The sequence below is a fragment of the Pantherophis guttatus genome, chromosome 1, assembly GCF_059756535.1.
Source record: "Pantherophis guttatus breed Tessera chromosome 1, ASM5975653v1, whole genome shotgun sequence".
Classification (NCBI taxonomy): Eukaryota; Metazoa; Chordata; class Lepidosauria; order Squamata; family Colubridae; genus Pantherophis; species Pantherophis guttatus.
Genome location: NC_142063.1, coordinates 16,886,401 through 16,911,015, shown reverse-complemented (window position 1 = coordinate 16,911,015; position 24,615 = coordinate 16,886,401). Strand labels below are relative to the sequence as shown.

Here is a 24,615-nt window from a genome sequence, read left to right as displayed (position 1 = left end):
ACATATTCTTCATTCAGAAAAGGGAAAGGTATTGCAGAGGACATAAATCTACCATTGGGATCATAAACATTCACACGGCAGTATTTTATTGCTGGTTGTCATTTAGCATTGAAAATTGAAACAGTGGTGGTAACACTGCACCGCTTTTTTAATCTCTTCTCTCGAAGCTTATCGGAAAGAATATATTGGAATTATATGAAGAAAAGGACATGAATTTAAAAAGTAAATTGAGTTCAATCAGGAAGTTCCTCCTAAAAGATTCTTTCCATTCGGAGGTAGGTTTTTGCCATGCAAGGCAAGCCCTTAATTAGGTTCAAACCAACCCTTGATATACTTTTTCCTCACACAGGATGAGGTCAGGTAGTATCTTAAAGGAACATACTTAAAGGAGAATACTGAATACCCCCTTCTCTGTGGGGGCACCGACGATCTGGAATGAGCTCCCCCCAGAGATACGGAGGATTCCGGATCTGCGCACCTTCCGCCGCGAGTTGAAGACGCTTTTATTTCATCAAGCTGGCCTCGCCTAAATCTTCTCTCTTTTAAGTGTAAATTTTAAATTTTTAATGTATTTTAAAATATGGGTATTTTAAATTATGGGTATTAATTCAGCCAAATTTATTTAATTCATTTTATTCGATTTTAAATTTTGTATATCTATGTGTTTTATTTCATGGCTGTGCACCGCCCTGAGTCCTTCGGGAGTAGGGCGGTATAGAAATTCAATAAAATAAAATAAAATAAATATTTACAGGTTCTCCGAACTATTCAAAATTTCCACTACCAGTTCTTCAAAACCGGTCAGAACATGCTGAATAGCACCTCTGGAAAAAGGTTAGCTAAGCACCAATAACATTTATCAGTGTTTCTCAACTTTGGCAACTTTAAGACTTATGGACTTCAACTCCCAGATTTTCCCCTGGCTCGGGAATTCTGGGAGTTGAAGTTTACTCATCTTCAAGCTGCCAAAGTTGAGAAACACTGATGATGATAATGATGATGATGATGATGATAATAATAACAACAACAATAACAATAACAATAGTAATAGTAATAGTAAGCCTTGGTGGTGCAGCAGACTAAAGTACTGTTAAGTAGCAGCAGCTGCCTGCAATTATTGCAAGTTCAAATTTCCCCAGGCTCAAGGTTGACTCAGCCTTCCATCTTTTCGAGGTAGGTAAAATGAGGACCCAGTTTGTGTGGGCAATAAACTGACTTTGTATTAAAAAGAACACCACTTAGGGGGGCCCAAAAGCCCTACTAAGCAGGTATATACAAAAGTATGAAGGCTATTGCTTAATGCATTGAAAGCCGCCCTGAGTCTCCGGAGAAGGGCGGCATATAAATCGAACCAATAAATAAATAAATAAATAAATAATAACAATACCACCAGCAAACAACATCTGTCTATCTCAAGTCTATCCCTGGGAAAGACTCGATAGGTAGCTAAAAATGCCAAATCCAGTCTAAACAACTAGCGGATTATGTGACCAACCCTAATAAATTAAATTTATATGGCACAGATGACTCAGATTACCCAGAGGCTGAGTTATGCTTTCCAGTACCAGAACACAGAGAGAGTCTGCAGCATTAACGTAGCATAACGGGGCGGTGGGGGGAGTTGTAATGCATCTATACATAATCAAAAACAGGACAAGTGGACTCTGACGTCTTCCTCACCCTATAAATCAATGCGAAGCTTCAAGACAAATGAAAAGTAAATTAATTATCCATATAATTATCATATAAATCAGAGGTGTGCGTTACGCACATTCCTCCCGCTGCTCAGATCTCACCGGATTTAATCATCTATGTAATACGTGCCTTGAAGTTTTATTTAAGTTCATGTGTGCCCTAATTATGTAAATTAAAGAGAATTTGCATATATTCCTTCCCCTGCATAATTCATCATCCTGTTTAAACCTGCTTCCGAGATTTAGCTTAAGTCAGCAAATCTTCTGGTTTTACAGGTTGAATACGGATTGCCAAAGCAATTAGAGGTACCTACCGGTATCAATAACCATACAGAGCAGAAACATATACGCCTCTTTTAAGCTAAGCTTCTGTTGTTTTCCGTGTGTTGTCCCAAAGGTGCTTATTCAGGAGGCAAATGGACTTTGTTTTTTTTTTTTAATTATTTTTTATTTTTTATTTTTTTAAATTGGATTTATATGCCGCCCTTCTCCGGAGACTCAGGGCGGCTTACGATGCGTTAAGCAATAGCCTTCATACTTTTGTATATTTTTATACAAAGTCAGCTTATTGCCCCCACAAACTGGGTCCTCATTTAACCTAACTTAGAAAGGATGGAAGGCTGAGTCAACCTTGAGCCTGGTAAGATTCGAACCTGCAGTAATTGCAGGCAGCTGTGTTAATAACAGGGTGCTTTAAACCACTGTACTACCAAGGCTCCTTTTCTTTTGAAGAAGTTTCGCTTCTCATCCAAGAAGCTTCTTCAGCTCTGACTGGATAGTGGGGAATAGAAGGATTTCTATTCCTTGCAGACAGCTGATAATAATGCAAGGTATATAAATCCTTCTATTCCCCCCTATCCTGCCAGAACTGAAGAAGCTTCTTGGATGAGAAGCGAAACTTCTTCAAAAGAAAAAAAAAACCCAAGAAAAGTCCAGTTGCCTCCTGAAAAAGCACCTTTGGGACAACCATGACCTGGATGACTGAGAATCTCTACAGACTTCTCCATGGGTTCTGCAGCTTTTTTGTATTTCATGAGTAGAAGGAGATCGTATTTTCAACCATCCTCCCATCGGGAAAAGGTAGATTTGTGCTTGCAAACCCAAATTAGCTGAAGGACAGGGTGACAGTTAAAGACATCACAAAGTTCAAATTCTAGGAGAGCATGGTAAACTAGCATGTCTCCAAATGATTGGAGGCAATGACTGTAGCAAAGAGCAAGTTGACTGGTTCTACAATCCTCCCCAGATAAGGAGAGGATGGGAAGTGACCCTCCTGTGGCTCGAATGGCTACTCTTCTCAAACAGACCACAGGACGGCGGTTTCCCATAGGTTTGAGTTCCGGGAAAAGAAGACAACCCACAACAGCTCACAACCGTGATGGAACCTTTTAAAGCCGGGGTCTCCAACCTTGGCAACTTTAAGCCTGGGGGACTTCAATTCCCAGAAATCTGGGAGTTGAAGTCCCCTAGCAAAGCTGGCTGGGGAATTCTGGGAGTTGAAGTCCCCCAGGTTTAAAGTTGTCAAGGTTGGAGACCCCTGCTTATAGGACATCAGGTTCACTCATTTTCAAACCACTTTCAGAAATTGACTATTTAACACTTTAGGGCTATTAGAGATCTTCAGAGCCAACAAGTTTGAAAAGCTATGTGGTACAAGGGCTTCGATTCTTGAACAAAAGAAAAATCAACCATAAGCTTAAGAGTTTAAAGAGCTGGAGTATATGGCAAAAACTAAATTAGACTTTGATCCAAGAAATGAATGAAGGGTCCAGATAAATTTGAAACATTAAGACCTTAATCATGAGTTATGGAAATAATTATATAAATAGACAGCCTTTTAACGACTAGAAGTCATTTCTTTAAATATTTCTTTGTTTTTTTACTTTGCTTTTTTCTTTTTTTCCTTGCACTTTTTATTCTTTCTCCCTCTCATGGTCTTTCTGACTTAAATTTGCATTTGCTTTTAGTATTCAAATCAATTTTTTAAAAAAATAATCACAAAGTTTATCTATTGAAAAGCCAAGAGAAGCAAGTGCAGAAAAATCCTAACTGTTTATGAGCTTAGGATGCAAGCAGCTGAGAAGCCCTGTTTGAAGAGGACATTAAATGCTCAGTCTAGGCCAGAGGTCTTCAAACCTGGCAGCTTTAAGACTTGTGGACTTCAACTCCCAGAATTCTCCAGCCGGCTTTGCTTTGCTGGCTGGAGAATTCTGGGAGTTGAAGTCCACAAGTCTTAAAGCTGCCAAGTTTGAAGACCTCTGGTCTAGGCAAAGTCAGGATGTGGCAGTTTCTGAGACCGTCCCTAACTTCAGAGCCAAAATACTGGAAATGTCTGGTTTTTTTTTAAAGGACAGATAAATTGCTGGCCCATTTTTGGGGCCACCTTCATCGTGACCCATGTCCAGAAAGTAGCATCCCTGTCAGGCACTCAACTTGATGTCAAAGATTCAAAGGCCCCACAGCATTTCACTCAGAGCTAATCGGCAGCTCATTCCCAATTTCCTATTTATGTCCTCTGACTGCCACGGACTGACTTGCTTTCCAGTTTGCAAAAAGTCACCACCTTCCTAAGCATCAAACTGATGTAATGCAGTTCCCCTGACTGCAGACTGAGGAGGACCTCTAAAGTAGATGCATTAGACACTTTGCAGCAATGCAGAAGATGACACCTCAAGTGCAAGCTGTTTACAAGAACAGAGCTCAGAGGTGTACAAATTATCACAAGATACCTAGCTAAGATGTATAGGAATTCCTCCTTTGCCTTGTGACCCAAGGCTGAATCAATTAACCAATGTCACATGCTGGGGTCTAGGACATTTGTCTTCAGGAACACCCTCCCTCAGATGGCTGGTCTCCACCCCGCCGGATTCATATGCTTTGAAAACTTGTCCTTGAATTAGATGGGTGGCAGCTCCCACATGTCTGTTTGTCATTTAATGGTGATAATAAGCCCAATCGGGCTTTTGAGCGCATGCGTTAAAATAAGCCTCCCCCCCAAAATTAAGCCCTCCCCGAAAATATTTAAACGTAGAGCTGGAAATCAGGTAAGACGGCAAGAGGAGCCCCATCTTGCTCCACACGCCCCAAAATAATAAGATCTCCCTGAAAATAAGCCAAGCGCTTATTTCGAGGTTCAAAAAAATATGACAGGGTCTTATTTTCGGGGAAACATGGTATACACACACACACACACTGTATGACTGATTTTACTGTACTGTATTGTAGTTTTTCTAGAATTGAGCAAAAAGAGGACTGAGAAAATATCTAGAGACCCCTCACATCCTGGACATAAATTGTTTCAACTGCTATCCTCAAAAAGATGCTATAGGGCACTGCACACCAAAATAACTAGACACAAGGACATTTTTTCCCGAATGCCATCACTCTGCTTAACAACCAATTCCCACTACACTGTCAAATAATGTACTAAGACTGTATTACTATTATTCTTCTCTTCCTTACTAGAATCTATCTCTTTCCACTTATTATTATAACCATGTTGTTTCTTTCAATTATATTTTGTTTCCTAGTACGATTTGATAGCTTATTAGTATCCTTGATTATCACTAAGTGCAGGGGTGAAATGTAAAATGTGTTACTACTGGTTCTGTGGGCGTGGCGTGGGGGGGGTAATGTGACTGGGTGGGCGTGGCCAACTTTTTGGGTTTTTTTAACTTTTCAAAGCATTTTTTCTAATGCTTTGAAAAGCCTCTCTGACGATCAGGCAACTCAGCTGGGATCGTCAGACTTTTCAGAGCATTTTTTTTACCACCTCTTCGGCCAAGAGGTTGCAGAAAAAAATGCTTTCAAAAGTAAAAAAAAAAAGCCTCTGATGATCGTGCAGTTCAGCTGGGCATGGGGGGGGGGCAGGGATTTTTGCTACCAGTTCTCCGAACCACCCGCCACCATCGCTACCAGATCGGGCAATCCAGTCCAAACCGGGAACATTTCACCCCTAAGTGTTGTATCTTTTTATTCTTGATGAATGTATTTTATTCTCCTTATGTACACTGAGAGCATATACACCAAAGACAAATTCCTTGTGTGCCCAATCACACTTGGCCAATAAAGAATTCTATTGTATTCTATTGTATTCTATTGTATTCTACTCTACTCTACTCTATTCTAATACTGTACAATTCTACAATATATACATAAATAACAAATTATCCTAGTTTTCTCCTAAGTAATAGAATGCTCTGGAGCTGCAATGGTTCTTTGTTTGCTATACAGAGACTGTTAATTTACCATTTCTAGACTTCTAAACCATTTAACATATTCAACTCCTTTAAAAGTTTTTTAAAAAATCAATGTACCATTGTTTTATGATATGTTTATTTTACAGTTTGTGATTTTTACAAAGGAGAGGTTGGAGATACTATCATTAAATAAATAGAGCCCTTCATGATGACTCACAGAATTGGACCCAGAAAAAAAAAAACACTTTCAAATCAACGTTTAAGAAATAAGAGAGGTCTGCTGAAGGTCTACGATAGCTAAATTTAACCTGTATCCAGAAGTATAAAACCAGGAGGATCAGTTAATACCTGTTTAATGTAGGACCCTGGATCTATTTACCCTTAATAGCCTTTTGAACTTCTGTTTAAATATAGTAGCAAAAGCTGCCTCTTAAGGCAGTTTCCGTTTCATCATTCAGGGAGGACGTTTCTCTCAAATACTTCTCTGAATCAACTATTCATTGGTTCTAGATCTGCCCTCGTTCCTTACACGTGAGAGCTCTACAGATTATCTGAGGACAAAATGTCACCTTTCAATGTGTCTTTTTATCAGATTAAATATTTCACAACTCACCATCCTGACTCTCTTCAATGAACTACAGTCTGACAGAGACATTCTTTATATCTATATATACATAAAAATGGCTGTGTGTGTGTGTATCTTCCAACATAACTCTCGAACGCCTTCAGCAATTTCAACCAAACTTGGTGCACAGATGACTTACTCTCTGGAAAAAAATACTGTGGGAGTAAGACCACTCGGAGTGTGTGTTCTGTTATGATACAGCCTGTTGTGCCTTAAAACGGCTTCTACTGTGCAGCACAGTGGAGTTGCCATGGTAACGGCTTCACAGTACTCCACAAGGGGGATCCCTCTGGTAAGGGGGAAAATCAAACATTAGAAATTACGTTTGGTCCGGACGTTTTCAACAAGGCTTTTTGATTATTCTTGAGGACAAATGTATGGCCATGATCAATAAAACATTACTGCAACTCGGCCTGCCTGCCATCTCTAATCTACTTCTCTTATTTATATGGTATTCCAGAAAGTACTTTCATGGCATTTTCCAAACTGTTTTCCTTGGGGTCAATTAACAACAGGAATCTCAAAACTTCTTAGATTAGAAGAGAAACATCCTCTTCCTCAAAAAACAGTCCAGTTGCCTTTTGAAAAAAAAACAACACCTTTGAGATAACTATGACCTGGATAACTAAGAATCTTCCATAGACATTTAGCCACAGGAATGTTTCTGTCTAAATAACTATTTATTTATTTATTTTATTAATCATATTTCTATGCCGCCCACTCTCCGAGGACTCTGGGCGGCTTACAACAATCAACAGTATACTAAATAGCATATTGCCCCCAACAATCTGGGTCCTCATTTTACCCATCTCAGAAGGATGGAAGGCTGAGTCAACCTTGAACCGGTGAGATTTGATCTGCTGATCTAGCAGTCAGCTGAAGTAGCTGCAGTACAGCACTCTAACCACTGCGCCACCTCGGCTCTTATAACTATAATTTATAACTATATTAACTATAGCTTTGAATTGCCAGCAAGCACATCTTACAAAGCGATATAAAGACAGCTTAAAAGGAAATAAGGAGCAACCCAAATGAACCAGGTGCTGAAGTATCTCCCCTCTCACTGAAATTTACAATTGGGGGATTTTTTTCAGTGGAGACAAAAGCACATAAGGAACATTTGGAAGCAAACAGATTTAATTACTTAAAGAATGTAAGGAATTTTCTCTCACACACATAATACTAGCCATATTAGACCAGGCCAAAGGGCAATCATTTGGTGCCAACAATGAACATATTCATGGTTTGGGAAGGTGAATGGGAAAAAGCATAATCATTAACAAAATAACATTCTTTTCCCTCATGGTACCTTGATGGAGCTGTTCTGAAACATCTCCACGGTCATTTCTTCTTCCTCTTCCTCTTCCTCCTCCTCCCCAACAGCAGGCTCAATCACCATGCCTGGAAACCTCTCACTCTCGCAGAACTGGAGAAAAACGGGGTTACGGCTGGAATTGCGCTGGATCTCAACTCGTAGGATGCCGTCCCGTGGCCATTTATCCCGGACGTGTTCCAGGCAGTTGATGGGGGAACGGGAGAAGGTGATGTGAATGTATGCCAGAATGAAGAGGACAAAGAGAGCCTGGCAGACAAAGAATAACAAATTACAACACTGCAGCCTCCCCGTCTCCCAAGCCTCTCGAAGGCAAATATGAATGTTCCATCAAGCTTCAATTCTATAAAGGAATCTGATTACACGCAGTCTGTCCTATTTTTATTTATTTATACCCCACCTTTATTATTTTTATAAATAGCTCTAGGTGGTGAGCTCCTTCCTCCTCCGGTTTTCCCCACCAAAATACCCTATAAGGTGAGTTGGGTTGAGAGAGTGACTGGCCCAAAGTCACCCAGCAGGCTGTCACGCCTAAATTAGGACTAGAACCCACAGTCTCCTGGCTTCTTAGCCTAGTGTCTCAACCACTGGACCAAAATTATAAAATAACAATGAATAAAAACATCATAAAATAAATGGGGGTTATAAAATAATTAAAACTTGGCTCAGTTTTGGTTCTGACTCCATGCACCTTCCATCCATAATTGCTTTTTCTCATGGATAAAGTTCTTTCAAAGGTTTTCCATTCTTTTCAATTTTTTTATTTTTTAATATAATAATTCCATCTTCAATTAAGCAGTCTGTCGTCCGGGTACAAATATCTTTGTAAAATGATAATCAAGATTTACAACAATATTCATTTCATTAACATTAATTCTATAGTATTAAAATGATAATATTAAACATAATAATCATATTTGCTTCTCTCTCTTAACATATCTTCTTTATTTTACTAATCTTTTTCTTTTGTTTCCCTGTTTCTAACTTCCATTTTTGTTATCTAACCATTGATTAAAATAAGTCCCATATCATATACAGTCAGGTCCAGAAATATTGGGACATCGACATAATTCTAACATCTTTGGCTCTATACACCACCACAATGGAGTTGGAATGAAACAAACACAATGTGCTTTAACTGCAGACTGTCAGCTTTAATTTGAGGGTATGTACATCCAACTCAGGTGAACGGTGTAAGACTTACAGCAGTTTGCATATGTGCCTCCCACTTGTTAAGGGACCAAAAGTAATGGGACAGAATAATAATCATAAATCAGACTTTCCCTTCTTAATACTTGGTTGCAAATCCTTTGCAGTCAATCACAGCCTGAAGTCTGGAATGCATAGACATCACCAGACGCTGGGTTTCATCCCTGGTGATGCTCTGCCAGGCCTCTACTGCAACTGTCTTCAGTTCCTGCTTGTTCTTGGGGCATTTTCCCTTCAGTTTTGTCTTCAGCAAGTGAAATGCATGCTCAATGGGATTCAGGTCAGGTGATTGACTTGGCCATTGCATAACATTCCACTTCTGTCCCTTCAAAAACTCTTTGGTTGCTTTTGCAGTATGCTTTGGGTCATTGTCCATCTGCACTGTGAAGTGCATCTCCAATGAGTTCTGCAGCATTTGGCTGAATGTGAGCAGATAATATTGCCCGAAACACTTCAGAATTCATCCTGCTGCTTTTGTCAGCAGTCACATCATCAATAAATACAAGAGAACCAGTTCCATTGGCAGCCATAAATGCCCACACCATGACACTGCCACCACCATGCTTCACTGATGAGGTGGTATGCTTAGGATTATGAGCAGTTCCTTTCCTTCTCCATATTCTTCTCTTCCCATCACTCTGGTACAAGTTGATCTTGGTCTCATCTGTCCACAGGATCTTGTTCCAGAACTGTGAAGGTTTTGTTAGATGTTGTTTGGCAAACTCTAATCTGGCCTTCCTGTTTTTGAGGCTCACCAATGGTTTACATCTTGTGGTGAACCCTCTGTATTCACTCTGGTGAAGTCTTCTCTTGATTGTTGACTTTGACACACTTACACCTACCTCCTGGAGAGTGTTCTTGATCTGGCCAACTGTTGTGAAGGGTGTTTTCTTCACCAGGGAAAGAATTCTTCGGTCATCCACCACACTTGTTTTCCATGGTCTCCCGGGTCTTTTGGTGTTGCTGAGCTCACCGGTGCATTCCTTCTTTTTGAGAATGTTTCAAACAGTTGTTTTGGCTACGCCTAATGTTCTTGCTATCTCTCTGATGGGTTTGTTTTGTTTCTTCAGCCTAATGATGGCTTGCTTCACTGATAGTGACAGCTCTTTGGATCTCATCTTGAGAGTTGACAGCAACAGATTCCAAATGCAAATAGCACACTTGAAATGAACTCTGGGCCTTTTATCTGCACATTGTAATTGGGGTAATGAGGGAATATCACACACATGGCCATGGAACAGCTGAGAAGCCAATTGTCCCATTACTTTTGGTCCCTTAACAAGTGGGAGGCACATATACAAACTGCTGTAAGTCCTACACCATTCACCTGAGTTGGATGTACATACCCTCAAATTAAAGCTGACGGTCTGCAGTTAACGCACATTGTGTTTGTTTCATTCCAACTCCATTGTGGTGGTGTATAGAGCCAAAGATGTTAGAATTGTGTCGATGTCCCAATATTTCTGGACCTGACTGTAATATTCAGTTTGTTCTTTCTCCTTAATTGCTAGCGTTAAGACTATTCATTTCTGCACATTCTAATATTTTCCTGACCACATTCTCATCTGTGGGGATCTCTTCACTTTTCCAGTTTTGTGCAAGTACAATTCTAGCTGCAGTTAATATATGGATAATTAAATATGCATTCCCCTTACTATATTTTTCGGGTAAAATCCCCAACAAGAAAATTTCTGGCTTTAAATCAATATCCAGTCATGTATGTATTTTTGTCCAATATATTTTTGCTTTTGAGCATGTCCACCACATATGATAATATGACCCAGGTATATCTGGTGGCACTTCCAGCATTTAGCCGACTTATCTTTAAACATCTTTGCCAATCTCCCTGGCGCAAAATGCCATCTATAAAACACCTTATACAAATTTTCTTTGTATGCGGTTGACATTGTTAATTTACAGTTCCTATCCCCCAGTTTCTGCCATTTATCTAACTCAATTGTATAACCAAAGTTTTTTGCCCATACTATCATTGTCTCCTTCATTTGTTCTTCCAAATTAATGCCTAATAAGTAGCTGTACGTTTTCTTTATCAATTTTTCTTCTATCCCTGCTAATATCTTATCTAATTCTGTTAGTTCATTATAAAAAAAGGGTTTTCCATTCTGAACAAGTTTCTAGGACAGCATTCTCTCCTTCTTCTCAGCCAGTCCAGTTCATTTCTGAGCAAACTGTAGAGGATTTCTTCCTTTGTAACTACAGGTAGTCCTCAAGTTACAGCCAGAATTGAGCCTGCTAAGCATTGCTTAGCAAGCAAGTTACAGTATTTGAGTTTTGCCTCATTTTACAATCTTTCTTGCCATACTTGTTAAGTGAATCAATGCAGTTGTGAAGTTAGTAACAAAGTGGTTAAGTGAACCTGGCTTCGCCACTAATTTTGCTTGGTCAGAAGGTCGCAAAAAGGGGATTGACACGATCTCGGGACACAGCAACCGGCATGGCAGTTGCCAAGCATCCAAATTTTGATCACGTGACCCGTAGAGATGCTGCAAGTGTGAAAAACGGTCATTAAGTCAGTGCCTTTATGAACGGCCACTAAATGAATGGTTGTAAATCGAGGACCCCCTGTAGTCCACAAATTAAGGCAGCTGCTGTGACATGTTTCTGTTCATCATACCCTATTGCTGCATCATTAAGTAAAGTCTCAATCAAGTTGAGCTTGATTTGTGGTGACTTACATCAGGCAGTTTCCTTGGCAACAGCTCATAAATCAGCCCTTGACACCTTCTGGGATTCTGTCTTACACCAGCCAGGTCCATTTGTCAGCCCTGGACCTCCCAGCCATTCAGCATCCAAATTTATCAAGCAGGGCTGGCCCTGTTTTGCTTTCTAGATCAGTCAAGGTCAGCTAGTGCTGCCAGCTGCCTTGGCAGAGCCAGATTATGAGAAAGCAACTTTAAGATATACCAGAACAAAGCAACAACAATCAGCTTGCTAATGCCGCATTTCAAAAACATTTTTCTTTCTGCTTTACTATGGAAACATGGATTAGTAGCCTTCTGGGAGAGGGATAAACCATTTTTATAGCCTAGTAACTTTATGGAGCTTTTTAAAACTAACCCAGAGAAATTATCTCCTCCTTGCTCTTCTGGGAGTTCTAAACATATCATGTTAGCTTATTATAATCCTTACAATGGTCCCGTGTGGTAGACCAATACCGTTGCCTTCAAACTGCAAGCGAATGAGGCTCTCCAATTCGGAGAAGATGGCAAAACATACCTGAAACATTTTACGATCCTCAAGAACAAGGGCTTTAAATTACAGAGCTGTAAATGCCACTGCAAGAAAATACACAGTCCTATTAATTTTAAAGACGCTGAGCTTTAAAGAGCTGGAGCTTTAAAGGGCTGAAAGTAATGGGTGAGCTCCCATTACTTGCCCCAGCTCCTGCCCACCAAGCAGTTCAAAAGCATGGAAATGTGAGTAGATAAATAGGTACTTCCTAAGAGGGAAGGTAACAGCATTCCATGTGCCTTTGGTGTACAGCCATGCTGGACACATGACCACGTAAATTGTCTTTGGACAACCCTGGCTACCTTGCCAAAAAACAGAGATGAGCACCATGCCCTAACATCGGACATGACTGACAGGGAAATCTTTAATTTTACTGATTTAGTTATAGTAAAATTAAGGCAGAGAACTGAGGAACTAGTAGAACTTTAGAGAAATTCATTAAGCCTAGTGTTTTCCTGTAAGTTTATCAATAACTTAGATAAAAAAGGTGAAGCCAATCTTTACCAAAGTTGATACTGAGTTTGGTGGATTTCTAACTGGTAACACTTCAGAGCAAAAGAAATAAAACTGGACTGAACCAGGGTGGGTTCTAAATTGTTTTACTACCGGTTCTGTGGGCGTGGCTTATTTTGTGGGTGTGGCTTGGGGGGGTCATGTGACTAGGTGGGAGTGGCTAGCTGGTCAGAGTCATTTCTGGAAGGTCCTCACACTTACGACCAGTCCTCGCACTTATGACCCAACTCATTTGTTTGCTTTTAACACTGATCAGCTGTAGGACGGCCCTTTGAAGCCCCAAGGCAAGAGTTTAAACAGTTTTTTCCCTCTAGTCATCAGCTGGGACTCAGGAGGCAGCAATAGATTGGGGGTGGGACCAAATAAAAGGTAAGAATAACGTGGGGGAGAGGGCGGGGGGAGAACCGGTTCGGTGACGTCATATCGTCACCGCTACCGGCTTGGCCGAACCAGGAGGAACCCACCACTGGACTGAACATATTCCACAAAGGCATATACAGTTCTATTTGTAAGCATACATATATAATGGTGAGTACGTGACTTGATTGCATTAGATGTAAGGAGAGTTTTGAAATAATAGCTGATCAGAGGTTGAACAGGGGCCACAATGTGGTGTAACTAGGAAAAAAACTAGCATGAATTTAGGAAGCATTATAATAGAAACATCACAGGAAGTGACACTTTATTCCTCACAAACTTGTGACATGCAGGTCCCACTCTAGACAAACCATTTTTCCCTTCAGCCTTAGTTTTTTCTTTCCCATCTGTTAAATGAAAATAATAGTGCCCTACTTTTTGGGAGTACTGAGATGATTACAAAAGTAACACAAAAACATTCAATAGCTATACACTATGTTATATATATATATATATATGTATGTATGTATGTATATGTATACACACACACACATAAAATAATACAGTACAGAACATGTATTGCATGCAGAGCAAAACTGAGGGAGATGGGTGGTTAAGAAATATGAAATATAAATAAATAAATCACAATTTTAAAAGCTTGAATAAAGTGAATTAATCCCCATGGTTCTTTAAAAAAAAATTTCTGGGTAGTCTGGGTAATACCTAGCACAAGAAAGGAAAGCTAAGCACTGGAAAGTTTTGTAAATCCAAATAGAAGTGCAGGAGGCATGTGGAGGAGGGGGCACAAAGAGAATAATCTATCACAAGCCAATAAAATGTTCACCAAGTGGGGGGGAATGTGCCACCCCCACATCTGTAGAGGCTAAAAACTTTTTTCCCCATAAGCTTTAGCGAGCATTCAACCCATAAGAGAATATACACATTGAAAGGGAAATGTTACCTCCCTCTACCCCTCCACCATTACCTTAAGGAGTATGAAGAATTCAAAGATGCGACGGAAAGACGGTGGGAAGAGGCGGGCATAGGTGACAGCCATTTTGAAGAAAAGGGCATGGAAGAGGCGATCCCGAACATTGATGAGAGGGTTCTGGTTGAGATTGCGGACCCCTCGGTTATTGCCAGCAGGGGCCCCGCCCACCCCATTATTGTTCAGTGGATGATGGGTGTTGTTGGGCTGATTCTCTGACATCCTGAGTTGGTGAAGGTGTGCAGAGGGTCGACAGGGCTGCTTTCAGAGGCTTCTCTCGCAGTCTTCTCTTAGAAGAGTTTGACTCCAGTTTCCCACATATAAATTTAATTTCAAGATACTAACCAAGTCTTGCCGATAGGAGAAAGCACTTAAGCAATGAATTCACCTCCCAAACTGGCCCAGGGAAGGGGAAAAAACAACAACTATCCCACAACAAAGTAGCCCATAGTCTGAATTAGAAGAAAAAATAGTCCTTAAAGGGGATTGACATGAAAGATGCACCAATTTGGAAACAACTAAGAAAGGGTCAGTCGCTCAGCAAGAGTTGAACAGAAGGGCAAACTAACCAAATCCCCTATAAGGGTCCCCGACGATAGGAAGGCGTACCTCGAATAGGACCTAAAAATGCTTCAGGGTTAGGGAAGACAAATAGGATGAGAAGAAGCAGCTGCCAGGAGAAAAGAGAGAGAGAGAGAGAGAAAAAACTGTCTGCAGAACTGCCTCTCCCGGGGAAAAAAAGGCAGGGACACCAAGGTGTATCTGTCAAAATGGAGGAAAGTAACCGATTGAAGGTTCAACAGGTCAGGGATGCCAGAAACCCCCCCAAAATTTTAAAAAAAATTAAAAAAGGGATTGTGGACGGAGTATTCAAGAGACAGAAAAGGGATTCAGCAAGATAGGGGAGGAGGTTATCAAATCACTCTGGGTTGGGTGGGGGAGGAATTAGGTTGGGCAGAAAGAGAAACTTTGCCAGGATAAGTTAAAGAGAAAGGGGGAGGGAGACCTTTCTGAGGGGGGTGACATGGGGAGGAGGCTGTGAAACGTCTATATGACCTCTTATTTAAACGTGTGGGGGGGGAAGGATTTGGTGAACCCCCACCAATTTCTAGCAGAGGAAATCTGGGTCAGAAGGAGGGGAAAAAAACCAAGAAAGGGGGAGAAGACCTAATTTGGGGGGGGGAGGAAGGCAGAGCCTTTTGCAATCTTCTAAGGAAAGGAGAAGGGGGGGCAAGCCTCAAAACGGAGGCGCTTAATTTGGGGGAGAAAAAGGGTCGTCTGAAGAATCCCAAAGGATGAAAGCGGGGGGGGGGGGAGAAGAAGGCCAGCCCTCCAAACTTGAAAGGACGAGAGGAAGTAGGGGGGGGAGGGAGCCCGTTATGGGGAGGGAGCCCCCCCAGGAAGGGAAGAAGAACAGCCTCGAAGGAGGAAGAGGAGGAAGAGGAGGAGGAGAGGGAGAACCCCCACCCAGCCCTGGGTCTAGAGGAGGCGAGAGTCAGGCCGGGCGGAGCAGCGGCGCCCCACAAAGCCAAAGGGCCGCTGAGGAGAGAGAGAGAGAGATAAGCTCGGCCGCGTCCGCGGGAAGCGGCCCGTCCTCTGGGCCTCTCAGTCCACCTTCACGTCCGCCGGGGCCACCGCCATGTTGATAACCAAGCTCGCTTCCCCTTTCCCTCCCGCCCCGCTGCACCGATGACGTCAGCCCCGAGCAAGGCAGGTTGGCGGAGGAACGCCGAGCGAGGGCGAAAAGCATCCTGGGAAAGGAAAGGGGGAACTAGAGGAGCCCGGCAAAAAGGGTGCGCGCGATCCCGTCGGGGCGGGGTGGGGAAAGCGGGCTCCAAAGGGGGTACGGTTAAGAGGAAGATTTTATATACACTTCCGGTATTTTGTTGACAAATACTTTAAAAAAAAATCCCCAAAGCCCCCCCCTCCCCCCCCAAGCTCCAAGATATCTGGATCGGCCAGTAAGGGGGAAAAAAGTTTTAAAGGCTTCGTTTTTTTCTTCCCTTCTTTAACCTATCCACTCTGATGTAACTACTTATTGAGTTTCCCACTTTCTCAATGAGTATCATAATAGGAGGATTCTTGACCCGGGAAAACTCAGAACTGTTAATCTTTCGCTGCAATATTATTCCATGGTGGAAATCTTCATTTACGCAAATACTATTGTGACCTTTTCACTCTTCATTAGCCTATAGAACAGAAGCCTTAATTATTGCCTCTTTAATTTCACACTTTGCTCGTCGTTCTTTGGACCTCACATGGAGGATTCGATCTACGGCGATTCGAAACCACACGTGCTAGGCGCCTTGAAACGCTCGACATTTTACTTACCTCTTTGTCTCCATATTCCTCCACCCAATTCCGAAGCCACGCCCCTTGATTTCCATAACCCGACCTTGCCAGTCAATCTCTGCTGAAAATGCAGTTTGTTCTGAATTTTTAAAATATATATTCGAAATTTCGAGCTATAAAAGAGACACAGCTTGTTTTGGGTTAATACAAACTAGATCTTTAAAAATTTATATATGAATTTACATATGTGATCACCATAGCTTACAATATTCTGTCAACATGGGGTTTATATAGCTTATCACACGGCGTTTAGTTTGTGCTCGCTTCGGCAGCACATATACTAAAATTGGAACGATACAGAGAAGATTAGCATGGCCCCTGCGCAAGGATGACACGCAAATTCGTGAAGCGTTCCATATTTTGATCCTTTTTCTAATTCCTCCCTCCGTGGATGAATCGACTAAGCAACATAGTTCTCACAACCTGGATCTATTGTGATTGTTACTATTGTTTTCTCTGCTGTTGCTATTTTTTTGCAATGTTGTCTGTGGCTTTGGGAAATATTACAGACATCATCTCATCTAAATTCCAAATCACAGCAGCAGCATTTTCAGCTCCTCTTTTTTTAAAAAACAAAATCTTTGTATAGCTTAAAAGATGCAGTCATCAACGTGGCTTTGCTGGATTGAAGCAGTGCATCCCATTAGCCATCGATTTCCAAAAGTTAAACTTTATTCCAGATCCTCAACAAGGGGAACAAAAAGTTAGACTGCTCCTAGATTTGGAGGCTTTGTTTTAGCATGTGAGAAGACTTGCTGGGCCACACTTGGCTGTTTGTTTGGTTTGTTTGTTTGTTTGATTGATTGATTGTTTGTTTGAAAAAACAATTGCTATTAACCTGCCTTCCATATATACTGCATGAGTCATAAAGAGGATTGAGAAAATATTTACAGACCCCTCGCATCCTGGACACAAATTGTTTCAACTCCTACCCTCAAAACGACGTTATAGAGCACTGCACACAGAACAACTAGACACAAGAACTGTTTTTTTCCCCGAACGCCATCACTCTGCTAAACAAATAATTCCCTCAACACTGTCAAACTATTCACTAAGTCTGCATTACTATTACTATTAATCTTCTCATCGTTCCTATCACCCATCTCCTCCCGCTTGTGACTGCATGACTGTAACTTCGTTGCTTGTATCTTTACGATTTATATTGATATTGTTTCCTAGTATGATTTGATTGCTTATTGTACCATATGACTGTCAGTGGATGTTGGGCCTTGTGATTCTTGACGAGTGTATCTTGTCTTTTTATGTACACTGAGAGAATATGCACCAAAGACAAATTCCTTGTGTGTCCAATCATACTTGGCCAATAAAGAATTGTATTGTTTGTTTGTAGTAATAAGTCACCCAACTCTGATGAACTCTGATAGAGATCATGGGAACTGGCAATATTCAAAGATCAATTTTGAAATCATTATTTAAGGCAATGTTTCTCAATCTCAGCTGGCTGGGGAATTCTGGGAAGTAAAGTTCACACACCTTAAAGTAGCTAAGATTGGGAAAATAAGGACTATGTTATTGTAGCCCCTGCAATAGCATAGCATGTCCCCCAGGGGGAGCTCCACGACTACTTATAGGAATACGGTAGATATTGCATTTATAGATGTATATGCATATTCAAGCAATCTCTTTTCCAGTATTTTTGTTGCAGAGAAAAATAACAGGTCTGTTCTTGTCCTGGATTCCTTTTATGGATTATTCTGAAAGTTTCCTTTAGCCTTGAAAGAATCTCTGCCTTAAAATTTCCCTCTGTCCCTCTCCTCTTGGAAAGTTCCAGCTAAGATCTTCCTACTTCTCCATTCTTTATCCTTCCCCACCACTACTCCCCCAAAACACTCTAATCCAGTGTTTCTCTACCTTGTGAACTTTAACACGTATAGACTTCGACTCCCAGAATTCCCTAGCCAGCATGCTCCCATTTGGAGAATACTGGGAAATTGAAGTCCACTCACTTTAGACTTAGACTTAGAATAACTTTATTGTCACTTGGAATGTACACTAATGTAAGGAGGGAGGGAGGGAGGGAGGGAGAGATGATAGATAGATGATATAGATAGATGAGAGAGAGAGAGAGAGAGTGATAGAGAGATATAGACAGACGATAGATAGATAGATAGATAGATAGATAGATAGATAGATAGATGATAGATGATAGATAGATAGATAGATAGATAGATAGATAGATAGATAGATGATGGATAGAGAGATATAGAGAGATGAGACAGAGAGAGAGAGAGGGCAAGAGAGATGATAGATGAGGGAGATAGTGATAGAGCGATATAGACAGACACACAGATAGGTAGATAGAGAGGTGGGAAGATAGATATAGATAGATGATAGGTAGATAGATAGATAGATAGATAGATAGATAGATAGATAGATAGATGGATGAGAGATGAGAGAGAGTGATAGAGAGATAGACGATAGAGAGAGAGAGAGATGACAGAGAGAGAGAGAGATGATAGATGCGAGTGATAGAGTGATAGAGAGATAGACAGACAGACAGATAGATATAGAGATGAGACAGAGAGAGAGAGGGCGAGAGAGATGATAGATGAAAGAGAGTGATAGAGAGATATAGACAGATGATAGAGAGAGAGAGAGAGATGAGAGAGAGAGAGAGAGAGAGATGAGAGATGAGAGTGATAGAGAGATAGACAGAGAGAGAGACAGACAGACAGATAGATGTAGGGAGATGAGAAAGAGAATGAGAGAGAGAGAGATGAGTCATATATAATCAGAATAATAGAGTTGGAAGGGTCATTGGAGGTCTTCTAGTGAGTCCAATCCCCCTGTGTGTGTGTTTGCGTGTACACACACAAACACACATACACACACTGTGTATATATTAATTCATACAATTTTGAAGATTACTATACATCCAAGACCAGAGGCATTTCTATTGGGGCTGATAGATGAAAACTTGCATGGTTTTTTAATTCTCAGATAGGATAACTTTACTAGTAACCTGGAGCCCCTTTTGGACTTTTTGTGCAAAACTGAAAAATTGAAATTATGCTGTATGGGTTTGGTGTTTAGTAAAGATTCGTTTATAACAAAGTGAATCTTACGTTGTAATTGGCCGGTTGCAGCATTTTGCAATCACGTGACATGATTTATGTTGTATTGCTGCCACAAACCGGGCTTTTTGGCCAGTTTCTGGCAAAATAAATTCCCATAGGAATGAATTGATTCACTTAATGACCACTGTGCTCACTTAATGACCAACCACAAAAAAAGTAGTAAAATTGGATCAATCTTGTGAGTGCCTTGACTTAGAACTATCATGATTTAGAACACAAATTCTGTCTACCATGACGGTCATAAGTCGAGGACCACCTGTGTACTATAGATAATGTAAATTCTTATCTTTTGTTCATGTTTTTCACTCTGCCTGCTTGCTTTCTAACCTCGTTTTCCCACTTACGGCTTTTGAGCTTTGCTGATGTTTTAATAAACAAAGAAGTTTCATTTTTGCTAGTTAATCTGAACTGCGCCCATGTGTTTACTCTCATCTGGATTTAGGGATTGCGTGGGAATGTGCTGGGAGAAAGATAAACTGAAAGTTAGTAATTTTCCAACAGGCCTAGGCTTGCAGAAGGCATAAATAGAGGGATTTATAGTCTTTTTAAACACAGACAAGATATCTTACTGGTGTAGCTAAGGGTTTCCCTGAAATCTCAATTTATATTTCTCACTTTTTATGAATTTCAAAGCCTGGTGGAATCCCAATACAAAATTATGCATCTTTCTTTCATCACATTCATCAATGAAATTATGAGTTTTTTTAAAAATCATTACAGTAAACCATTTTGTGTACACCCACAATTTTGGACTGTGCATTTTTAAAACTTTTTTTTTTTTTTTTGCCTTAAATTTCCTGACAGCACAATGAATCAGTGGAATGATTTGCCTCCAAAAGTTATGGATGTTCCAACACGAGAAGTTTTTAAGAAGAGATTGGACAACCATTTGTGTGAAATGATATAGGACCGTGATGGCGAACCTATGGCACGCGTGCCGTAGGTGGCACCCGGAGCCATATCTGCAGGCACGCGAGCCATTGCCCTAGCTCAACTCCAGTCAGCTGATTTTTGGCTGCTCCTCCCCTCCCAGGAGTTTCCATGCAGCCCGTTTTGGATGTCAGGTAAGTACAGGGCTCACAAGGAGGCTCTGGGAGGGCGTTTTCGGCCTCCGGGGGGGGATTTTTGCCCTCCCCAGGCTCCAAGAAAGCCTCTGGAGCCTGGGGAGTGTGAAAAATGAGCCTGCCGGGCCCACCGGAAGTTGGGAAATGAGCCATTTCCAGCCTCCAGAGGGCCTCTGGGGGGCGGGGGAGGCCGTTTTTGCCCTCCCCATGCTTAGGGTTGCCAGGTCTGCTTCCAAAAAATAGCGGACAAGCGGGGGGGGGGCAGTTAAGTAGTAAAAAAAAAATTTACAATTAAATTTTATATTTTCTTACAAACAATTTACAGTAGGCCGTCGTATTTGTTCTGTCGGTTTCGTTGTTGGTAATCCATGCAAAAGTAGCTTCCCAGTCTTTGGTGTATTTGCACACTCCTCTCTTTCGTTTTAAAGAATTCGAAATCTCGCCGCTGTCACTCTCATCACTCGACGCCATTTTAGGTCAGTCGACACAAGCTACAATACATTTTAAAAATGTGAACTGTACATAATTTTATAATATATTTTTATTTTAATCTCATCATTCATTTTTTCGGAGAATCGAGTTCAATGGATATTCGATCTTTGTCTCATTCTAACTTATGAATAAAAAGACAAAACGCGATTCTCCTATCCTTATTCTCTTAGACTGTACAGCTTTAGATTACATACCATTTCATCATAAAGCTTTTGAATAAAAAAAATGTCCACTATTTTGTGAAAAAAAATAGTGAACATAATGTGAAAAAAGCGGACTGTCCGCTCAAATAGTGGACACCTGGCAACTCTACGCCATGCTCCAGAGGCTTTCTTGGATAAGGTGACCAGATTTTAAGATTAGTAAAGAGGCTTATTTTGTGGGCGTGGCTAGCTGGTCATGTGACTGGGTGGCCGTGGCTACCTGGTCATGTGACCAGGTGGCCATGGCTATGTGTATAGGGACTACTCAGTGGGCTGAAAAAAGTCATTTCTGACAGGTCCTCGCACTTTTGACTGGTCCTCACACTTATGACCATCCTCACATTTATGCCCGTGCAGCATTCTTAACAACCATGTCACTCATTTCACAACTGCTTCTCTTCACCATGGTGACAAGATAGGGCAAAAAACGTAAAATGTGAAGACAGTCGTAAGTTCGAGGACTGGTCAAAAGTGCGAGGACCAGTCAAAAATAACTTTTTCAGCCCTCTGAGTAGTCCATATGCATAAAAGGATACAGCAATAGAGAGGGATGAAGGAAGGGAATGGAAATTAGAGTAGGAGTGAGGGTAAGAGGGGGAGGAAGAGAGGAGGAGAAGGAGAAAGGAAGAGGAAGTAGGGAGGAGGAGAAGAGGGGGGAAGAGAAAGTAAGAAGGAAAGAAAAGAGAGAGGTGGTAGGTTTGAGGAGAAAGATTGCTGTACAATAAAAAAGATGAAAGGGAAGAAAGCCAACCCCAAACAAATATAAAGATATTAAGATAAAGAATGAATTGTTAAACTTTAAAGAATAAAAGAGAACAAATATGAATAAATAGCAGTAATTAGAAACACACATACAAACATACAATGTATTTTCTGTGAACAGAGTATTTGGCCGGTTCACAAATTTAAACAGTGTTTAGTCACTTCAATTAAATTTACAATTTCTATATTTCCTTTTTGCCATATTTATTCCTCATCTATTTTTTTAAAAAAACCAATATTACCCTTCATCCTCATCTCTAATCTTAATCAAATTCAATTTTTCCCTTCTATTCTATATTATACCCCTTCCCATTGTCATCTATTTTTATATCCATCCTCACATTGTTTAATTATGTAATTATGTAATACAGTTTTTAATACAAATTCAACATTTTAATATAAATCAATTAGTTATAAAACTATCTTTTTTGTATATTAATCAATATGAACATGAATATTCCAATTATTTCCATGCAATCCAATTTCTTACAAATCAATTAATTATATTTACCAATAATAATAAACCAAATAATCTCCCCCATATATTCTTCTGAACCACAACTTAACCATTTCTGCTTTCAACACAATATACAATTAATAGTATCTCAATTATTACGATTCCCTAGTTAAATACAGCTTTTTTTTCTTTTGTGTTTTAAAATCTTGAACTCTCCTCCTAAATTTCCCATTGTTTGCAGTTTTTCACCTACCTTTTTGGGGGAGGAAAAATAAAAATAAAAATAAATCTCTCTCTGCCTCATTTTGTCACGTTGCACCAAAGATCCTGGTTTCGGTTTCGTTTCTGCAGCTTAGCTAGGGGAAAAAAAACTGCTTCAGGAACTCTTTACACTGATTGCCTGTAGGGCGGCCCTTTGAAGCCCCGGGCAAGAGTTTAAACAGTTTTTTTTTCTTCTAGCCATCAGCTGGGGCTCAAGAGGCAGCGGGACTCAGGAGGCAGAATGAAAAATCGGGACTTTTTTGAAACACCGCGGGACGCGGGACAAATTGCTAAAAATCGGGACTGTCCCGCCAAAAGCGGGACGTCTGGTCACCTTATTCTTGGAGCCTGGGGAGGGCGAAAAACAGGCCTTCCAGGCCCACCGGAAGTCGGGAAATGAGCCGTTTCCGACCTCTGGAAGCTTCAGGGAGGCCTGCTAGGCCCAAAATGGAGCGCAAGGGGGCATTGAATTACACATGTGGGCACGTGGGCATGCGACCCCCTGCACTCCCCCCCGCTTTTGGCACGCGACGGCAAAAAGGTTAGCCATCCCTGGTATAGGATCTCCTGCTTGAGTAAGGGGTTGGGCTAGAAGACCTCCAAGGTGCCTACTACATTTTATAATGGAATAATTTGGGTTGCCACGTTGTAAAAAAAGATGTTGAGACTCTAGAAAGAGTGCAGAGAAGAGCAACAGAGATGATTAAGCTAAAAAAACATCCAAAGAACTAATGTTGCCAGGTGTCCACTATTTGAGCGGACAGTTCGCTTTTTTCACATTATGTTCCCTATTTTTTTTTTTTCACAAAATAGTGGACTTTTTTTTTATTCAAAAGCTTTATGATGAAATTAAAATGTAATTTAATATTTTACATATTATTATAATAATATATTTGATGTTTTGAATTTTAAGTAAAGTTTTGAGGTGATTATTTTAATACGTGTTAAAATGTTTGTAAGAAAATATATAATTTAATTGTAATTTTTTTTTTATTTTTTTACTACTTAACACACACACACACACCCCCGCTTGTCCACTATTTTTTGGAAGCAGACCTGGCAACCCTAGAAAGAACAGTTGCAGGAATTGGGCCAGGGGTGAAATCCAGCAGGTTCTGATAGGTTCTGGAAAACCGGTAGCAGAAATTTTGAGCCGTTCGGAGAACCGGTAGCGGAAATTTTGAGTAGTTCGGAGAATACCACCTCTGGCAAGCCTCAGAGCGGGGTGGGAATGGGGATTTTGCAGTATCCTTCCCCTGTCACGCCCACCAAGCCACGCCACGCCCACAGAACCGGTAGTAAAAAAAAATTGGATTTCACCACTGAATTGGGCATGTCTAGTTTAATGAAAAGAAGGACTAAAGGGAACATGATAGCAGTCTTTTAATATTTCAGGGGTTGCCACAGAGAAGAGGGAATCAGCCTATTCTCCAAAGCACCTGAGGGCAGGAGAAGAAGCAATGGATGGAAACTAGTCAAGGAGAGAAGCAACCTAGAACTAAGGAGAAATTTCCTGACAGTGAGAACAATAAACCAGTGGAAAAACTTGCCTTCAAAAGTTGTCTGTGCTTCATCATTGGAGGTTTTTAGAAAGAGAGAAAGAGACGGGATAGCCACTTGTCTGGAATGGTATAGGGTCTCTTGCTTGAGTAGGGGGTTGGACTAGAAGACCTCCAAGGTCCCTTCCAACTCTGTTACTCTGTTTTGTAATTTGATTACAAGTGATCTTGCTGGTTATTTTCGTGCAATGTTTTAT

General features: G+C 40.8%; 1 protein-coding gene and 1 non-coding gene across 3 annotated transcripts in view; one reads left to right on the top strand and one right to left on the bottom strand.

Moving 5' to 3' along the window:
* The window catches only part of TMEM259 (transmembrane protein 259), a 38,814-nt gene extending 22,815 nt beyond the window's left edge, over positions 1 to 15,999 (bottom strand). Inside the window, exons 1-2 of one of the 2 annotated variants that reach the window (XM_034442524.3) lie at positions 14,168 to 15,999; positions 7,828 to 8,100 (exon numbers count right to left, since the gene is read on the bottom strand). In XM_034442524.3, the coding sequence (XP_034298415.2) occupies positions 7,828 to 8,100; positions 14,168 to 14,392 (498 nt within the window). In that variant the 5' untranslated portion in view covers positions 14,393 to 15,999. The remainder of the gene's footprint in view (positions 1 to 7,827; positions 8,101 to 14,167) is intronic. The other variant, XM_034442525.3, reaches the window with a different exon arrangement.
* A 779-nt stretch (positions 16,000 to 16,778) lies between these two features.
* LOC117680071 (U6 spliceosomal RNA) lies at positions 16,779 to 16,885 on the top strand. Its single transcript, XR_004595517.1, has one exon. It is a non-coding gene; the product is annotated as a U6 spliceosomal RNA (small nuclear RNA).
* Positions 16,886 to 24,615: the final 7,730 nt, after the last annotated feature.